General features: G+C 40.3%; 1 protein-coding gene and 1 long non-coding RNA gene across 2 annotated transcripts; one reads left to right on the top strand and one right to left on the bottom strand.

The window, feature by feature from the left end:
• Nucleotides 1–109: 109 nt before the first annotated feature.
• On the bottom strand, nucleotides 110–7147 carry pepd (peptidase D). Its single transcript, XM_049719038.1, has 15 exons — nucleotides 6988–7147; nucleotides 5335–5518; nucleotides 5137–5264; nucleotides 5000–5063; nucleotides 4005–4052; nucleotides 3808–3869; nucleotides 3565–3609; nucleotides 2616–2691; nucleotides 2511–2557; nucleotides 2231–2299; nucleotides 1490–1567; nucleotides 1175–1323; nucleotides 852–1036; nucleotides 591–782; nucleotides 110–422 (listed from the first exon to the last, which is right to left on the bottom strand). The coding sequence occupies exons 1-15, from the start codon at nucleotides 7002–7004 to the stop codon at nucleotides 279–281; spliced, it is 1488 nt and encodes a 495-aa protein (XP_049574995.1). The 5' UTR covers nucleotides 7005–7147; the 3' UTR covers nucleotides 110–278.
• Nucleotides 7148–15089: 7942 nt separating this feature from the next.
• Nucleotides 15090–18139, top strand: LOC125967183 (uncharacterized). Its single transcript, XR_007480678.2, has 3 exons — nucleotides 15090–15262; nucleotides 17297–17406; nucleotides 17925–18139. It is a non-coding gene; the product is annotated as an uncharacterized lncRNA (long non-coding RNA).
• The last annotated feature ends 6 nt before the right edge of the window (nucleotides 18140–18145 follow it).

The following is an 18145-nucleotide window of genomic DNA, read 5'->3' as shown; positions in this document are numbered from 1 at the left end:
CTCTTCTGTACATAAGTATAAGGCAAACGTTATACTCTTGTGTGACAAGAGTGACACCTAGTGGCCAGCACCAGCAAGTACACCCTGTGAAGAATGGACATTCACTGTATAGATTTGCAAAAATCACACTTTATTCCCTTTTACAAAAATTGCTTTGCTTCAGTTAAAAAAACTATCATCTGAGGTACTAAGGTGATTTAAGTTAGTTTTTTTTGTCATGATCAAGGATGGATTCTTGTGTTGGTTGATTTTGTATATCTGTTGAGCGTTGTGGGTGATCAAAATTTTTGGCTGGACACGAGTGGGCTGAAGGGTTTTTCCGAGGTGTTCATGAAGGACTCGATCTCCTCCACGGTCCTTGGCACGCAGGTAAGCAGCTCGATGCCGTCCGCGGTGACGGCGATGTCATCCTCAATGCGAACCTACCAGGGGTGATGTAAATGAGAAGCAATTAATAGACTTACTAGCTTAAGTAGCTAATGACCTCATTAGCGAAGGAGCTAGCTACCTAACCGCCTAATCAAACCTTTGGACTGAAATAAACAACAAGAAAGAAGCCCTTGCCAGAGGGAATGAAAACAATTACTGACCCCGCCAAAGCCTCTGAAGCGACTGAGCGCTTGGTTATTGATGAAGCAACTCTTGGCGGGGTCATTCAGGGCTTCATCCAGCAGTTGGTTGATGAAGTAGATGCCGGGCTCCACGGTGAGCACCATGCGCTCCTGGACCAGGCGGCCCATGCGCAGACTCTTCAGTCCGGGCTGGTCGATGCGCTCCACTCCCTGCGGGGCACCCGCGTTAGCGAAGGTTTCGACGGCTTCCGGGTGTCCGCCGGGGGACAGCGCTCTCACCTCGGGGTAGCCGCCCACGTCGTGCACGTCGATGCCCAGCAGGTGGCCCAGACCGTGAGGCATGAAAGTAGAGCCAAGGTGGACTTTCATCATGTCTTCCACGCTGCCCTTAAGAATGCCCACTTTGACCAGCTCCTCCAGGTGGACCCGGTCAGCCAGTCGGTGCATCTCGGTCCACTTCACGCCTGGACGTAGGAACATGCTTAAATTTCGGATTGATGAATCAACTTACATAACACAATTTACGTCTGTTTTAATGCAGAGAAAAAAAAATCTTGACGAACACTAATGTCATTGAAATATCAACAAAAACAAATAGTCACCTGGTTTGATGGCAGCCATGACTGTTCTGGAGGCTTTTAGAACAGCCTCGTAGATGGCCCTCTGGTCGGCGGTGAACTTGCCATTGGCTGGGAAGGAGCATGTGATGTCTGACGAGTAGCAGTAGTACTCACCGCCCATGTCGAACAAACTGAGTGGACAGCAAAACAAAATGTCTTTCAATTTGTTAGCATTTAAAATGTAAGTCATCCCTCCCAAGGTGCAAGTGTTACCATGGTTGCATTTACAGGTAGTTTTGAACAATTCAGTTTTTTTGTTGGGAAGGGGATTAAAACAAAGAAAAAAATTGTACTCACCACATGTCGCCATCCATTATGGTTTTGTCGTTGGGAGCCCCAGCGTGACCATAGTGCAGAACCGAGCAATTGTTGCCCCTGTGGGTAACACAATCAAACATCACGCCACATCATAGTTCAGTCTTGTTCTCAAAGGAGCACAAAGGTGCGTATTTTTCTTTTGAATCACCGACCTCGCGAATTAATATGGACATTTGACCGTTTTTTTCCCTGTTGTATATATTGATTAATAAATAGTGATTCAGAAATAATGAGTAAATATGTCATTTCTGCATTTTAATTATGGACCTGAAATATCCTAACTCAATAGTGCAATCACGGGCATATTGTTTGTGAAAATAAAACTTAAGTGGCACGACACCAGTGGAGTTGGACTTTAGTAATTAGGTTTAGACTTTGGTACACGGAGACACTGAATGGAACCAATGAGCTTTTGTCAATCAGCGTCCAAAATGTTCACTTGATGGCCTCTGACGACGTTCCACTATAAAGTTTGGACATGGTTCAGGTTGTTAATCAAAACAAAAGCTTTGTGTGTAAACACAAAACTAAGCTAATAAGTGCTAATCCCCAAGAAAAACTCATTACGCGCGGCCTTGGATACACCGAAGACCGGCGTTATTAGTTGATTAGCAACTGTTCATGCGTAGCCATGCCGCTAATTAAGTTTTAAAGCACAAGCGTCCATTATCCATTTTCTTTTAATATTGCCACTGGGTAGTCAACGGAAGGCCCACTCACGTTCCGCAGATACAAGTGTACGAAGTGTGCCGCATGCCTCCTTTAGTGTAGCAGTAGTGTTGGAAGAGGCTGGAAAGAAAGAGATCGCAGATGATTAGCTCAATAGAATCAAAATTAAGATTTGATTTATTGCGCAGCCCTGCTTGGTTAACTAATTAATAAAACAAAAAGTAAAACCTTTTAGCTAGCTAGTTATCCAGCGCATTCATAGACTAGCCAGCTAGCTAACTATTTGACGAAGTCATGTAGGTCTACGACTGAGGAAAAAAAAAATCGTTACCTTTCCATTTCGTATTCTTTCTGCCCAGGTTTGACACTCTTCATAATCTACAAAGATAAACATGTGAGTAATGTGGATTACGTTTGCGTTAACGTTGCTACTTACGATCTTGTGGGCTTCGCTGGACACCTTGTTGGTGTACCTCAGGACCTCAAGCTCCATGTCCGTCTTAATCAGGCGGCTGCAGGAACAGTAACAAAGAATGGACGTGATTCAAAGCTGCACTTATGAACAAATCAATGCTTATTAATGCACAGTTGACTCTTTGTGAAGAAGTCAGAGCAGTATTGCGGAGTCATACATTTCAGACGTGCTCTGCTTATAAGTATACTACTGGAACAGCGTGACCTGAGACATTCTCTTCAAATGTCATGGAGGAACTTGCAAAAAAAAATATCTTTTTGCTGCACAGCTAAAAAGTTTTGCTTCCGAACTCAGCTAAAACTGACACTGTAAACCCAAATCTTTTAATTTGGGAATACTTAGAAACAAAATGCATAGGCAACTTTTCGTACAGGGTTTTTTTTTTTTGCTTTCTTTGTATTACATTTTTTTTTTTCCTAGCAAATAATGCCACCAGACTTAATTGCTAAGACGAACAAACAAAAAGTGCAAAAACAGCTGGCAGGCCGGCATTAATGCAAAGCCATGTTACAAATGGTGTTATTTTGCCGAGCGGCAGAAACACAGCCTTTCTCCACAGGAAGTGTGACTCAAGACGATTCCGTCTCATTTTGGCCAGAAATGTCAATTCATCTAATGGCTGCAAAGTCTAATGCAGGGAACAAGCAGATGTGCACGTAGCCCATTACATCCAGCCTTTGGATGCGGGGAGGATAAACCAGCTTCATGAAGATTTGCATCATCAGATCACTGATGACTTTAGAACATCACTGAACACTTGGTTTGGGATTTATTTTTAGTTGCAGAGTGTCATAAGTCACTTTAACCTAATACTACAAATCATAAAAAAAAAAAAAAAAGTGATGATAATTTTAGTCTCTCTTCTAAAACTTGGACCTTAACTTTTATTTTGATCCAACTGACATCTTACCATTCCACAATGACTGGGTGCAACAACGTGTTGTTCACTTGGAATCTGAATGAGAAGAAAAAAAAGTAGCTTAGTTATACAATAATTCCACATTTAATGTACTTTAATAATAATTTAAAAAAAAAGATGGTAAATATTTTTTCTAAGAAAAAAAAAAAAAACAAGGGAGCAGCGAGGACAACATAATTTGTGCAGTATGCATGAGAGCACATAAAGCAAAGTGTAATTAAAGGAAAAACCTACTGGCTAATTCCTTCAAAGGAGGCTTCCCGGCTGACGCTACCACTGTCTGTGTTCTGTCCTCGCTACAATAAAGATGCACACACACATACATAAATTTTTTTTTTAAAAAATAACATCAAATGTTAAATCCATCCACACACGATTTCCATGGACTTTTCTCAATCAAGTCTGAAGAAGGAAGAACAAAAGCAGCGTACCAATGTGAGGAGGACGGCCGGTTTCAGGTCCCGCAGGAATTCAGCAATCTGCAAAGCACGAAAAAATAAAAATAAAACAATGACGCTGACAAACATGAGCTTCCGTACACACACATACACACACAAATTGCAGAGTGACACTCTTGCTGCCAGGTGTCGCCGTGGCTCTGCGGCCCCAATGTGACACGGAACCTCAAATGACTTTATTGCTCATCCAGCAGCCCAAAATGTCAGGTGACATTTTCCTGACACGTTGGCGGCTCGCCTGGGGAGCGTTCCAACTAGCACATATCTTTAATTTTACACACATTAGCCCCGGTGAAGGTCGTTTCGAGTCACAATAAAATACAGCCGCTCCGTCTGGCGGAGACGAATAATTTTCCGGTGACGGACTCGACAAGTGAACAAAGACATGAGCTGCCCGTTCAAAGCGACAATCTGCGAACATGACATTTGTTTGGAATTGTGAAAAAACTTCAAGTCGAACGAGCAAAAAATTAACTCAAGTCTAACCAGTCAAAATATTTTGACAAGCGCTCGGGAGGTGAGTCATGGTAGATTATAAATTAAAAAAAAAAATTGGTTAGCCTCAACTATGCACGCAGAACTTAAAAAGGTCACAATATTGACATTGTATTTTTCGATCGTGCTTATAGTGCAAGTCCCCGCTGGCGACACTTAAAGCGTCTGAAAGCTTCTCTTATGGCATTTGAGTGTTTTGAAAGCTCCCACTGTGACTTTGGCAAAGGAAGCGACGGCAGATTGACGTGGACGCCTCCCCCCGGGCGGGATTTGTGCACCTTGGGGAGGCTGCGTGGAAAAACTCCATTCTTAATAACCGTGAGAAGGTCAATTTTAGCAACAAGGAATTGATTTACATCCTGGCATTTTCTTCTAAAGAATGTCACAAAACACATGCAAGATATTGTAAAGATTTTTTTTAGGCTGAGTTCCCCTTTAAGATTTTAGGGATCAGGTTTAAAAAGAGGACTTACATCACAGGTATAGTGCACCTCATCTACAGCATACTTCTTCCTGAAATGGTCTTTGGAGAAGATTCTGTTGACACACCAGACTCAACTTTTAGTTGACGTGACCCCCAAATGGCCCGGCTCCAGGCAAACACACTCACTCTCCCATCCAAGTGGCGTAGCTTGGAGGCAGTTTCGGAACAAACAGGATGGACTTCCCCGAGTCCACTTGAATGGCCCCATAGCAGTCAGACTCAGTCACCCCAAAGGCCCAATGGAAGAACGACTCCTGCGATAAAAAAAAGCGAAGCCAATCAAACACTTCAAAACACGTCAAAAACGAAACACGAATCACCGACCTGCCTGAAGACCACGTCCGTGTCGGTGCAGTGCCTCTGTTGCTGCTCGCCACCCTGCAGCACCACCACCGAGTTGCTCTCCAAGTTCTCTTTGGCCCTCAGTCCGTTACAGAGGCGCCGGCGGTTTTCTGCGAAAAGCTCGGCGGACACTCGCAGGGTTTCGTTACCCAGCCAGAAAACCGGTCTGAAAGCAAAAAAGAAATGCAAGAATGGAATTGAGAGTAAAACATTAAAAATATATAAAGCTCATTTCTTTGCTCTTTATTTTTATATGCTTTGATTTCACTTGGTAATTCTTTCAAGTAGCCCAAGAATCACAGCGACGAAGCAACCCAGCAATTTCGTGAGAGCTTCGGCGCCGCACGCTCACTTCCTAATAACGGTGTTTGTGAGCTTTATGGATCGACCTTGAGCACAGTCCAGCGTGCAAGATCAGATAGAGTGTTTCTTATCAGCAAAGAGAGACTTACTATCCGACCTGCCGTGTTACAAGCTTGTCAAAGTACTGTCTTAATCTTTGCACAGTCGGGGTTGACTCCTCACACCATCAAATCTTATTATGTCGTATCTAAAGGATTATCTACACATCCTGGCAACGCTGTGGCCTCCGAGTTTAAAAAAAAAAAAGAAAAAGTGGAAAGTTTCAATTTAGAGATGAAAGCAAAAGGTGCTCAGTTTAAACGGGGAAAAACAATCTTGGGAATCGTGAGGGGCGTTTCCGATTAATTGAATGAGTTTTCTACAGTTTCACCTCACATTACCAAATATGCATGGTAGGCTAATTGATCCCTGCGGATTGTCCGTATGTATATTTTCTGCCCTGCGATTGGCTGGTGACCAGTTCAGGGTGTGCCCTGAAGTACACATATTAAGAATGGACGGATGTTTGGATAATTGAGTCTCTGAAGACAATAAAATGGAACTGCTGGACAAAGAACTTGTACATGCTACCTCAGCGTTAATTTGAAAGGGCAAAGTTTTTGATTACATAAGTTGGGAAAGCACAAGACATCCCACTGTCACAAGATTAAAAAAAAAAGAGGGGGGGGGGGGCTGTTGCATCAATATAGACATTTAATTAAACATTTTAACATGGGCTTTACATTCAGAAATATAAAACGTCAACATGCCATTGTTAGTGTTCATATTTTTATAAACAATTGTATACGGTTAAAAAAAAAGGTTTGACAATGAATGGATTTTGAAATGCACAAGACGATCTCTTTGTTTATTACTATTATTATTATTATTATAAACGCTATAAATGAAATTGTGAATATGGATATATCTCAGCTACCCAGCAGTCCAGCACCGTCAGTCTAAAAATACGGTATCGTAGTGCTTGCACGTTCTACCATTGTAAAATGACGTTAATGCATTGAAGGAAATTTTGTGTTTTTAATTACGAATTGTGCAAATTAACACACAAATATTTAACCGTTACATATATAGACATGTCGGAACTTTGTTATTGATCGCGCATCGGTTTTGACAGCTTTCCAATTGCCAGCAAACGTCCCAGCAGCAAGACGGTGGTATCGACGCGGCACCGCAATAAAACATCACTTCAAAATACATTCACATGCATGATTCGAGATTTATTAAATTATAATATTTAGTGGTGCAGTCGGAAAATAATAAATAAAGACTCACTCCGGTGCTGTAGCCATGCTGACGTTTGTGTTTCCAGCCACTATCACGTGTCAACGGAAGTCACGTGACTTTGCAGGATGACTTGGCATTGTGTTGCGTTCAAAACAATCGGACATTGGCATTTCGGATCGTTGTATGCTGAGCGCAGGCTGCTTAATATTAAATATTTATTAATTAATATAGTTTGCAAAACTGCTGGTTGAGTCTGTTGCTTCTGGATTGGGATAGAGGTTTTATTGCTTTCAACTAGTCGCCAGCTAATCGCAGGGCACATATACAATGTATAAAAATTTTCTCCTTATATGCATTAATATAAACTAAATTTATTAGAACATACAATCTTTTACAATACCGATATCCTTATTTTCCATTTGTGTGTAACTCCCAGGCTGCACACCTGTTGTTATACGCGACACTTTTTAATTAAAAAGACCAATAACGCAATTAAGACGTCTGACCTTACCGAGTCACACCATCGTCACGCTTTCGGCTCTTTTTCGTGCGCGTAGAAATGAAACGACTTGGTGCCATGAGTGTAAATAAGCCTAACGCGCGGCCAGAATTAAAAGCTGCTACTCGGTGTAATTTAAACGCAACAGGCAACTTGTTTGTTCTGCTTTGAGATCATTCATTTGCTAATGCTTGCCCGAGTGGGCTGTATAACGGTGCACATTTGTTTCAATGCAATTACAAACAAATCTCATTAGCAAAGACTTTAGGTGTTCAATCTCATGAGAGACAATAAAAGAGATGTATCAAAAAGAATGTTGGTTTTGATTGTCATAGAGAGAAATATTTCACTTTTAGTAGCTTATCAACATCTGATTTATGAAAAAGCGTAAACTCAAGCCCACAAGTGATTCAGTGAAATAATAACTCATCAATTGCTGATTTTATATTTGCAAATGAACATGAATACTTCTGGATCATTTTTTATTTTTTTTTGCTGAGTCTGAATACATTTTCATGACCTTTAAGTCATATTTTGTGACCAAGATGAGTACCAATTTCAATATAAATATCATTAATATCTGCTCACGAGAAGAATTATAGTTACATTATGACAACTAGTAACAATTTCTTCTTGCTGCAAGCAAATCAACATTCTTGGGACAAATTCAGCTCTCCCAGAGTTCCGAGCACACAAACCTCTTTTGTCACGTTTGCATGCAAATGAAGCAAATGACGCCGATTGCAACGCTGTTCCTCAAGCTAAAGGATAAATGAATGTGATCATATTAGCATAGTGGCTGCGTGGATACCAAAGATTTGTGGGAAAGCGCAGTAGGCTGGATAATTAAAGGTCATTCCTCATTAAGACATATGAAATCATTACTACATAGCACTGAGGTTGCACGTGGTTAAAATATCCTCATCAGCACCACGGATGGAATCTCTCACACATATTTTATTCCTGTAGTTCACATGTTTTTTTTTTTTTTTTACCTCCCCGCCCCCCCTGATAGCAGTGCGTAATTACATCTTTTTTTTTTTTTTTCTAATCTAAAATGTGGAATGCACTTTTATGTGCTGATACTGGCAATATCCTTTCTCCATAATTGGCTGGCTGCTGTGAGATGCTGCGCATGTTTGTGTGCCCCTATGTGTGTGTTGCACACCAACCCCTTTTTAATAACCACCTGCACTTGCTCAAAAAGCAAGTCACACACTTGAGATGCAGAAAATGGAGACTTGAAAGTGCATTCAAAGCTCTCGCCCACTGACACGGGAATTTTGCTCCCTGCCAATTAAATAATTTAGTAAAATTGCCGTATGGATGAAATGGCGGAAAGTGGGATGCAGAGTAATCAATGGTTTGATCAACACATAAAATTCCCTGTTGAGCTGTGTAAATCCTCGTCACGCTTCCTTCCTTCCTCAATGACCCCTGCAGGCCATGGAGGGAGGAAGTGGAGGATGTCAAGCATCAACTGCAGATTGAGCGCCAGTTCCCCCTGCATCCTTTTGTTTTATCTTTCGAGCCAGATGCAATTTAGGCTGCTACACGCCAGCTTTGCTGCAACTTCAAACTTTATTGCTTGCAGGCTTTGGACATCTGTAACAAAATAGTCCAGAGAAACACAAACCGCCTATATAAGAAAGAGAAGTGGAGAGCCAATGCAAAGTTTTACCAAGGATGACCTCCACCAAGGCTCAATTGTTAAGCAAAGTGGATTTTTGAAATACAAATAAAAAAAATAATAATAAATAGAATTTATTTATAATAAATAAAACATATTAATTACTTTTCTTCTGTGTATTTACTTTCCAAACAAATTGTGTTGTCTTTCACATTTTCCTCTTTTTAACTTTCTTGACCACCACACGCATCTTTCTAATATTTTGGCCTTGGGAGAGGTCTGCTCATTCTGATTCTTGTTGTCAACCCTGCAAACACATTTTTTTTTCTGTAATGAGAAACTGCGGGACGCATAAAACAATAAGGAATTGTCAAAATCTGCAGAGAGGTCTATTTTTAAAGTGATTAAAAGTACAGCAGTTACCACGTGTGCCCTATGTGATGTGTTAAAGCTAATTTCACAGCTTGGAGGTGCTAAGAAGATCTGTAATGTCAGAGTTGAAAATAGAAGTCAGCATACGCTAATTGTGGAAGATCATGCTCTGTATAAGACCTCATAAAATCATTTTTCCCCTTTATTCATAGGTAATGAGGAGAGGGAATGAAATATTTTCACGTGATATAAGGATATAATATGAGGGGAGCTGATTCGATGGCAGAGAATAAAATCATCTGTGTTCACACCCACAACGACGCAAACCCCTTGTTGTACTGGTGCCTGTTTATAAAAATGTCACCAAAAAAAAAAAAAAAGCTACCATGTCAAATCTGCACTGGACAATTCAAACAACATAAAATTTTCAACTGAGATAAAAATTAAAATTAAAATCAGACTGCAAATGATAGGAAAAAATACTTAAATGTAATACTAAAAAAAATAAAAATAATAACTAAATAAAAACTAAAAAAATACTAAAAATGTAATTCTGCAAGCCAAAATTAAATGCCCTACTCCTCTACTCAGTTTCCTAAAAATCAGTCCAGTTATTTTTGCATAATCCTCTAAACACATGAGGCTGACAAAAAACATAACCTCCTTGGTGGAGGTAATAAAAGACAGATGGTCTGTGTTTTGGGTTGGTCAGGTCAGCACTCAGCAGGTTAAGGCAAAAAAAAAAAAAAAAGTCTCATCTATAACCATCGGGCAAGCTGTTTACCGTGGCGAAGGATTAGGGGGCGGCACACATTCTGTATTTCACCAGGATTTATCTCAAAGTGGATTGCTCATAAGCCTCTCATAAATAATTTCCAAATGATGGTAGTTGTGCCATTTGCTACGTGAGCCCACATGACCTTCAGGCAGTCATCCTTCAGGCTCCACGTTGTTCCAAAACAGCTGCGTCCATTTAGCAAAAAAAAAAAAAAGAGATACAAAGAGACACAGTGTCTCTTTTGAAAAAGTCTGAATAAAAGAAAAATGGAAAAAGAATGGCAGCCCATGCGACAAGCACCCACACTCAATTAAAAAAAATAAATAAATCAATCTGATTTTTTTTCACTATATATTTTTTCTCTTTATTTACATTGGTTTGTTAAATTTACTTTGACCGTAAAATAAGTGCCAAGCGGGGACTCAGCGGGATGATGTACTTGATATAAAGTTAATTGGCAAAATTTAAGTGAGCCATGAATATGAGTGTTAATTACAACGCCAGTAATAATATGTTCTGACACCGCTGCGGAGCATAAAATATTCCTTAAACCCCGAGTACGAGTAAGGACGGTTATTTGTGTCCCCGCAACTTCTTCTGCGTATGTTCACACTTTATATTCAGCAATGTGCCGTGACAGGAGTCTTTTTTTACCACCCAATCTCCATCACCAGGAAATAATTGCCTCTTCTGCCAGCCATGATTAAAAATATTAATATCATTTAGCACACACGGTGCATGGAAAAAAAAAAATCATCTAACATAATGAAGCGCGATGTATTTTTAGCCCCCGAGCCTCACGCAGATTCATTTGAAATGAGATTCCAACTGAAGGCCACGCTTGTGAGTGTAAACAACTTGACCTTGAGTGGACCACTTCATTCATTCAAGTTGCACAGCTATAAATGGAGAGGGACCCGTCACTTTCATCACAAGTGACATCTTCTCCTGAACTAAGGACGGGATGTTTTTCATGCACCTTTGTTGTCCTGGCAACCACGGGTCATCTGCTGTGCAATTCAAATGCGACATTGAAAAAGAATGAAGAGAATTACAAGGACTTCTCTGCTAATAAATAATTTCAAATGAATGAAGAGTTCCATAGCAGGCAAGTAGGTGAAAATGACAGGCGGCTGCTGTTCCTGTTTCTGGTTAAATTGATTGTTGTTATTTTGAGGTCTCGTGATTAAAAATAAATAAGTAAATAAAAAATTACAAAAAATAAAAAAATGAAAAATTGATTAGAAATAAATAAGTAAATAGAATTTTTAAAACAAAATTAAAAATTTTAAAAAATAATTTATTTTTTTAAATAATAAATAAATAAATACATAAAAAATTTAAAAAACAAACATTAGTAGTATAAAAATAAAATAAATAAATAATTATAATAAAAAATAAAATAAATTAAAACATTTGCAGTAAATTTTGGGGGAGGATAAAAAAATCTCTCCTTCAAGTGCAATAATCACCTCGCCCAGCAATGTTATGAGCGAAGAGAAAGAATTTGAAAGCAGCTACCATTCACAGAGGGCATATGAAAAGTGGAAGTCGAAGTCATCTTATCTGTCACTGCGAAGCTCTGCTACTAATATGAAAGGAACGCGGAGGCGGTTATCATTGCCAGTGAGGAACATCATTAATCGTCAGCATCCGGCTGCAAAACAACGTTGTGAACACGCTCACGTAGCCGCGCATGCAGCACCTTTCGCTGCAATCGGCAACAGACGGGGGCGTCGCCTCGGCTACGTCTTTAATATTCATTGTAGCGTTTCTCCGCTGCGGGCGGAGAGACTTGAAAATGACTTTGAAATCAACTCCTCTTTGAGTGTTACGTCTGCGCTCCAAGGAAGATTCCAGATGGGGAATCTGTGCACTTAACTTCAACGTTCTCATCAAGTTGGAGTCTCGTTCCAGGCCGCACGCATCAAGCGTGCAATCAACCAGATAGCGTACGTATCCTCCAGGGAAGTTTGGATCTGGTCTCTTTCAGTGTCTGATGCCCTCTGTGAACTTTTTGATGGATGTCACGGCAAACAATTTCACTTCAGAGCCTAAGAAACACACAACCACCCAATCATTGAGGCTTCCAAGCTTGAAGAAGTCCAAAAACATTTTTTAGCATCGCAAAGCTGCTGCAAGTTGTTGAACAAACAGCAAGGGCTCAGAACAGTGCCCTGAGGAACACACAAAAAGTGCAAACACTTGGATGTGAGTTTTGCAGATATTTTTTTTCACAAAAATAACTTTTTTAATTAGAAGAATCAAGCTAACAGTTGGCTTATGACGTTTTGCTAACATAAGACTCGGAATGATCTTAAGTGTTGCTAATGTGTTTTTGCTGACATTCAATCCCTGAGGTTGTCATCACCACTGGGCTCTTTAGTGACTGATAGACACTGGCCAGCACACTAAGAGCTCCTCACACTTTCTGGTTATGGCATGCTGCCGCAAGAATAGAAAGAAAGTCATGGCTTGTTATCTCATTGCAGCTTTTCTCCCCCCCCCACACCTCCTTCTGTGCACATGAGCCATATCTGCAGCTTTGAAGTCAGAGCCGCTGGCGATGTCTCAAGCCCGGCCGGCATCAAGCAAGCGCCTCTTCGTTAAAATCCTTGAGCTGACTATAATTACGGGCTCTGTTGGGTGGCTGGCGGGACAATGCACATGACATAAACACCACCACTGAGGTTCAAACAAGACAAGAGGATCACCATCAAGGAACATTGCACGAAAACTGATCGAATCAATCAGTTGGCAAGATGATCCTATGCAACGTCACGGGAAAACTCAAACCTATCAATGACAATTTGTTTTCTGAGTTTGGTCATGTGACGTTCCCAAGATCCCATCAATTTCAGTCATCAGCTATTGCACAGCAGAATTGGACACAGTGGGACACTTTATACAACTTAGTCGAAGATCAATAAATAAGCTCATGTTACATTTTTCTTTTTTTTCATTCTGGGGAAATATCTAAGATCTGTTTCTCGGGGTTTGCTTCTATTTATAAGTTGCAGCCATAACGATCTCTGCAGAGAATTCTGTACATTCTGTCACCGAGCATTTCTCGGCAGACTCAAAGAATAGCAGAAAAATGCGGGGCAATATTTTTTTTTCCACAAATGATGCTCTGAACTGCTGCAATCGTCATTAAAAGCAATGAATGGTGGTGAAATGACAAAATGATAAATTGAAAAGTTTTCACACAAAACCACCTTACATAACTCTTGCGGTAGTTGCAGGTAAGAACCGTTTAACCTGCGAGGGAAGATGTCGTTGTTTGACATTTTCTTTTTCTTCTATCGGATTCTTTGGCACGCCCTAATTGCTCCCGCAGGGAGCAATCCCGCCGTTCCACCTAAACGGCGGTCGTTGTGGGTTTTCCGAGGATGTTTAGAGTCACTGCTCCGTGGGAACTTTTGACTTGGCAGGATGTGTGTGTTGGGGGAAGGTTGGTGCGGAGCGTGGGAGTACAAATCGTTGCACACTAAAATAGTGATCAGGTGCCATTAGGCATTTGGACTTTTTAATAGATATATTACACACACACATTTTCCCTAGCAACCGCCACCTGTTCAGCCGCCGCCTAGCTATTCCCTTGGTTGTCATGGCAGCGAAATACGCACTTTGCGCCCTCAAAACTAGATCCTGGCTGGTTTAAAAAAAAAAAACAAAAAAAAAATAGAAAGGTTTGCTATGATCCTTGAGATGTTTTCACAAAACATTACCTGAAATCTTGTTTGAATTGGGGGGAAAAAATGAACAGAAGCATAACATCCTGTTCATTGTGGGGGAAAAAAACATCTGAGAAAAAAAATGGTGTCCTTTAAAATGTGAAAAAGCATTTCCTTTACATTGTGAGAAAAAATGTCTCCTTTAATGGGGTTCTTTGTTATTTTCTTATTTTTTCCTCAGTCTGACCTTGTATTTGATGTTTCTCGGAGATCCTTAAAGGATTCATAGAGGATGAGCCACAAAAGCAAGGCCAAGGCACGAATGCGAAATAACAATGTTTCTCAATGCCAGAGCAAGGTTGAAGAGCTGAAGGCCCAATCTGTCACGTTCGGCTCATTAAGACATCGCAAACTGCTTTTAGATCTGTTCATAAATTCAAGCGGATTTATTTTGCGCTTGTTTTCCCTCGCAGGGTATTCAGTAGTTAATTAACGGCACGTAGAGCGGCGGAAAATTAAGACTTGTGTCAACAAGATGCAACAATAGTAGAGATAGCAACTGCATGACTCGATTTTTTTTTTAATTTTTTTTTTATGAAAGCTATCATCTTACACATCGAACATACAAAACCTGATGTAAATGGACAACTCCAAAAAAATAAAAAATAAAAAATAAAAAATAATATATATATATATATATATTACAGTATCTTGTTAATTAAAAAAAAAAAACGGTCGATTTTTCCTCCCACATGCTGCGATTATGTTTGAAGATAGTATCACCTCCCTCTTAGTGCGACAAAGTTAATTCATGCAGTATTGTATAAGTTACACTTTAACATTGTTACTTTTTCCCTCTCTGTCTGTTTTTTTTAATTTTTTTAACAAAGGCATATTGTTAGCTGTTTAATAACATGAGCTGGTTACTGTTACCATGACAACCAAATCTCTCTGTTTTCCGCCCAAAGCGAGTCAATAATAATGTCATGCATATTTGGGCCACAATATTTGATCCACCTGCGCAATCTAATGCTATCCAAATTTTTTGCTATTAAAAAAATAACCTCTGCTATTTCATCTTGAAATCGAATTTACTCACAGCAATACAAACCAAACTTACATCGGTTTCACAAGAGCCGAACAGACAATATGATTCATATTTTCATGTTTACAGCAACAATGCTAATATGTCACGAATATATAAGAATGAAACAATTTGAAGGGTAAAAAGGAACTAAAAAGTACAAAGTGTAAACCGCTTCTTTCTCTTGTTTTGATGCGAGAGCCCCTGGGAGAGCATGATGTGAACTTGCTTGTTTACATTTGCGGAGGAAGCGAGAAGAAAAAAAATCCAAGGAAAAGGACAGGTGAAATGAAAGCAGACATTCACAGGCTCTAATGAGAGCTGAAAGAGAAGTAATCTAATTAAGCTTTTCCTATTCCCGAACTGGCTTTCTTCACTGTTACATAAGAACTCTTTGTTAGCTTCCTACAAACAATCTCGACTTCCTTTTTGTGTGCCGCAGTGAGAACGGAGGAGCTCCCAAAAAAAAAAAAATCTTCTTTTCTTCTTTGCCATTTTCTTCATTTTCCTTGATGCTGTAAGAATGACTGTGGCGTGGGGCTAACAAATGCAACTCAATAAGAAGCTTTGCTGAGCATTTTTGAAAGTCACTTTGAAAGTCTTACATAAGACAGTGAAAATACGCATTAATAATATTGGTGGTAATGCGTTAAACTTTATATGTGACTAACTGGGTCACTGAAAAACTGGTTGACTAACCGACCAACCAACTGACTCACCGACAACCAACCAACCAACCAACCAACCAACCAACCAACCAACCAACCAACCAACCAACCAACCAACCAACCAACCAACCAACCAACCAACCAACCAACCAACCAACCAACCAGTTGACTGATAGACCAACTATCTAACTGACTGACTAACCCCTTTAAGTGGCTGACTTATTGACTAACTGACCAACTCATTCTCTCCTTCACTAACTGCCTGACTACATACTGACTGACCTTTCTAGAGGTGTTCAACACTAATTAATTCTCGTGTGTTAATAGTTTTATGAGATCTTGGAGTATCATCGTCTAGAAGAGCTGACACAATCCCCTCGAATTAATACGACTAAATAGTGACTCACTGGTCATATGCCAATGACTGTACAACACCTCAAGAAGCTTCTTCAAATCACTCTACGCTGAGCCTGTAGTGTTTCATAACAACACAAATGGGATTCAAACACATCAAGCAGGAGGGCGGCTATCATCTCAAAGACGATGATAATTACTTTCAGAGTAATTACATCTGCTATCATTGCTGACTGCCGAGACAATCTGTGTGTTTGTGAGTGTGCGCTTACTAACAAAATCAAATTACTCACAGAATCAACAACCGCTCTCTAATGCTGGCGGGTTTGTTCCCCCGTGGATGAAACGGAGCCTCCGCATGGCCGTCCCCCATCCTCACAACACAATTGAGTCCCTTGTGTAGCTTAGGAGTTAGATTGTTGATGAGCAGCAGCTCCGGTTTTCAATCGACACCAGAAGAAAGGTGCGATCGGAACTGAGCTAGCTTGGCCATGCTACATCCCACGCGACATTAATAGAACGCCTATACTGTACTATCAGCAAACAGTCTAATAGCATGATGAGCTTAATAGCTTGTTGAGAATGAAAGGACACTTGAGTAGAAGAGAGAAGAATTATGCTATAATTGAATTCAATTCAGTGTTATCTTATTTTAGTTTTTGTCGTCCATTTTGAACAACAATAGAATGAGCCACTGACTAACAGACCAGCTAACTGATGGACAATCAACCTAGCTAGCTAGCATACCGGGAAACAAACTAATTGACTTACGCACAGGCGAACCATACAACAAACAAACAAACAAACAAACAAACAAACAAACAAACAAACAAACAAACAAACAAACAAAACTGACGGACGGACTGACTGACCAACAAACAAATTATCGCTGACTGGCGGACGAACTGACCGACAAACCGACCCAACAAACCAAACAACTGAACTGAGTGATCGACTGACAGCCAGTAAGTCAATCAATGAAGCAGTTTGGCAGCCAAACAAGCAAAAATGGCTGACTGAGGGGTGCGGGGACAAACTGTGTGTCCTTGAGGCTAGAACAGGCCAACAAGCAGGTGCACCACATTAGAATGTACACACACGACATCAGTGTTGGGTCAGCGACCACGCGTCGCCCTCGTGTCACGTATCATCCTTCAAAGCGACCTTCTGTGGCCGCATCGTCGCTGCTTCCCTGCCACATCCTTTCTGTTTTCTAATTAGCACGTAGCGCTCCGACCTCCCATGTAATCATATCTCAACGAGTCTGCCGGCGACGTGACTGTTCTTTTTTGCAGTCATCGGCCCTCAGGTGGCTTCAAGCGCCATCGGATCTCGGCAGCTTTCCCCGCGTATCAAGCTCTGAACACATGTTGGAGCATGTGACTGTCGAGATCTGCGGAAAGAGGTCAGTCAGATCAGACATGGGCTGAGTCTCACTGGCTTCATTAAGTACAAGTCATCAGTCGGACAAGCTGAGAAAAGATCGGTACACATAACGGTTAGCCAACTTATTGCAGGGCACCTCAAACACAAAATATGCATTTCAAACAAAAATGCATAAATAATTCCTACTCATAAATGTGGAACAAATCAACCCCAAAATTGCTTCCACTCAACTTTGGAGCAAAATAATAGTCAGGATGATCAAATAAACAATTTTAAAAACACGTTAAAAGTGATGAATGAGTATTGTCAAGTCTTACATAAGCATTTGAGAGCAAACATGAAAAGAGAAACTCTTAGTCTGATGTATCGTCTGCCAAACAGTGATAGCAGATATTTTGTGTGATTCTGAGCCAGCAGAGGTTACAAAATGTGTGTCATTGCGTAACGTTGGCCTACTTAGATATTCACACAGTAGTAGCCATCATTGGGAAATATGTTTTAATAACTAGCTGATGCTAATCATTTTGTTTTCACTAGTTTTAAGAAGCTGAGCCGTGATTGGTTGTGACCTGTGATGTCATCTTCAGCAAGTAGCAAAATGGCCGCCTCCTTCAAAAGGATAAGAACAGATGGATTTTTCCGCTTTAATTCATATTCCACAAAGGAAACATTCACATATTTTCAAAGCTTTTGTTTTATATTTTTACTTTGTATGTCTTTAATGACACAAAGCTATGAATGTAGGCCAACAATAAAGG

This window comes from Syngnathus scovelli, chromosome 4, assembly GCF_024217435.2.
Source record: "Syngnathus scovelli strain Florida chromosome 4, RoL_Ssco_1.2, whole genome shotgun sequence".
Lineage (NCBI taxonomy): Eukaryota > Metazoa > Chordata > Actinopteri > Syngnathiformes > Syngnathidae > Syngnathus > Syngnathus scovelli.
Note: the sequence above shows the minus strand (reverse complement) of the source record. Positions and strands in the feature narration are given on the sequence as shown.

What these genes read in the sequence shown, in the direction of transcription:
- pepd (XM_049719038.1), bottom strand. An exon ending in CCAGCGAAGCCCACAAGATC is followed by an intron (nt 2,558 to 2,615) that starts GTAAGTAGCAAC and finishes TTATCTTTGTAG; the next exon opens with ATTATGAAGAGTGTCAAACC. An exon ending in AAAGAATACGAAATGGAAAG is followed by an intron (nt 2,300 to 2,510) that starts GTAACGATTTTT and finishes CTTTCTTTCCAG; the next exon opens with CCTCTTCCAACACTACTGCT.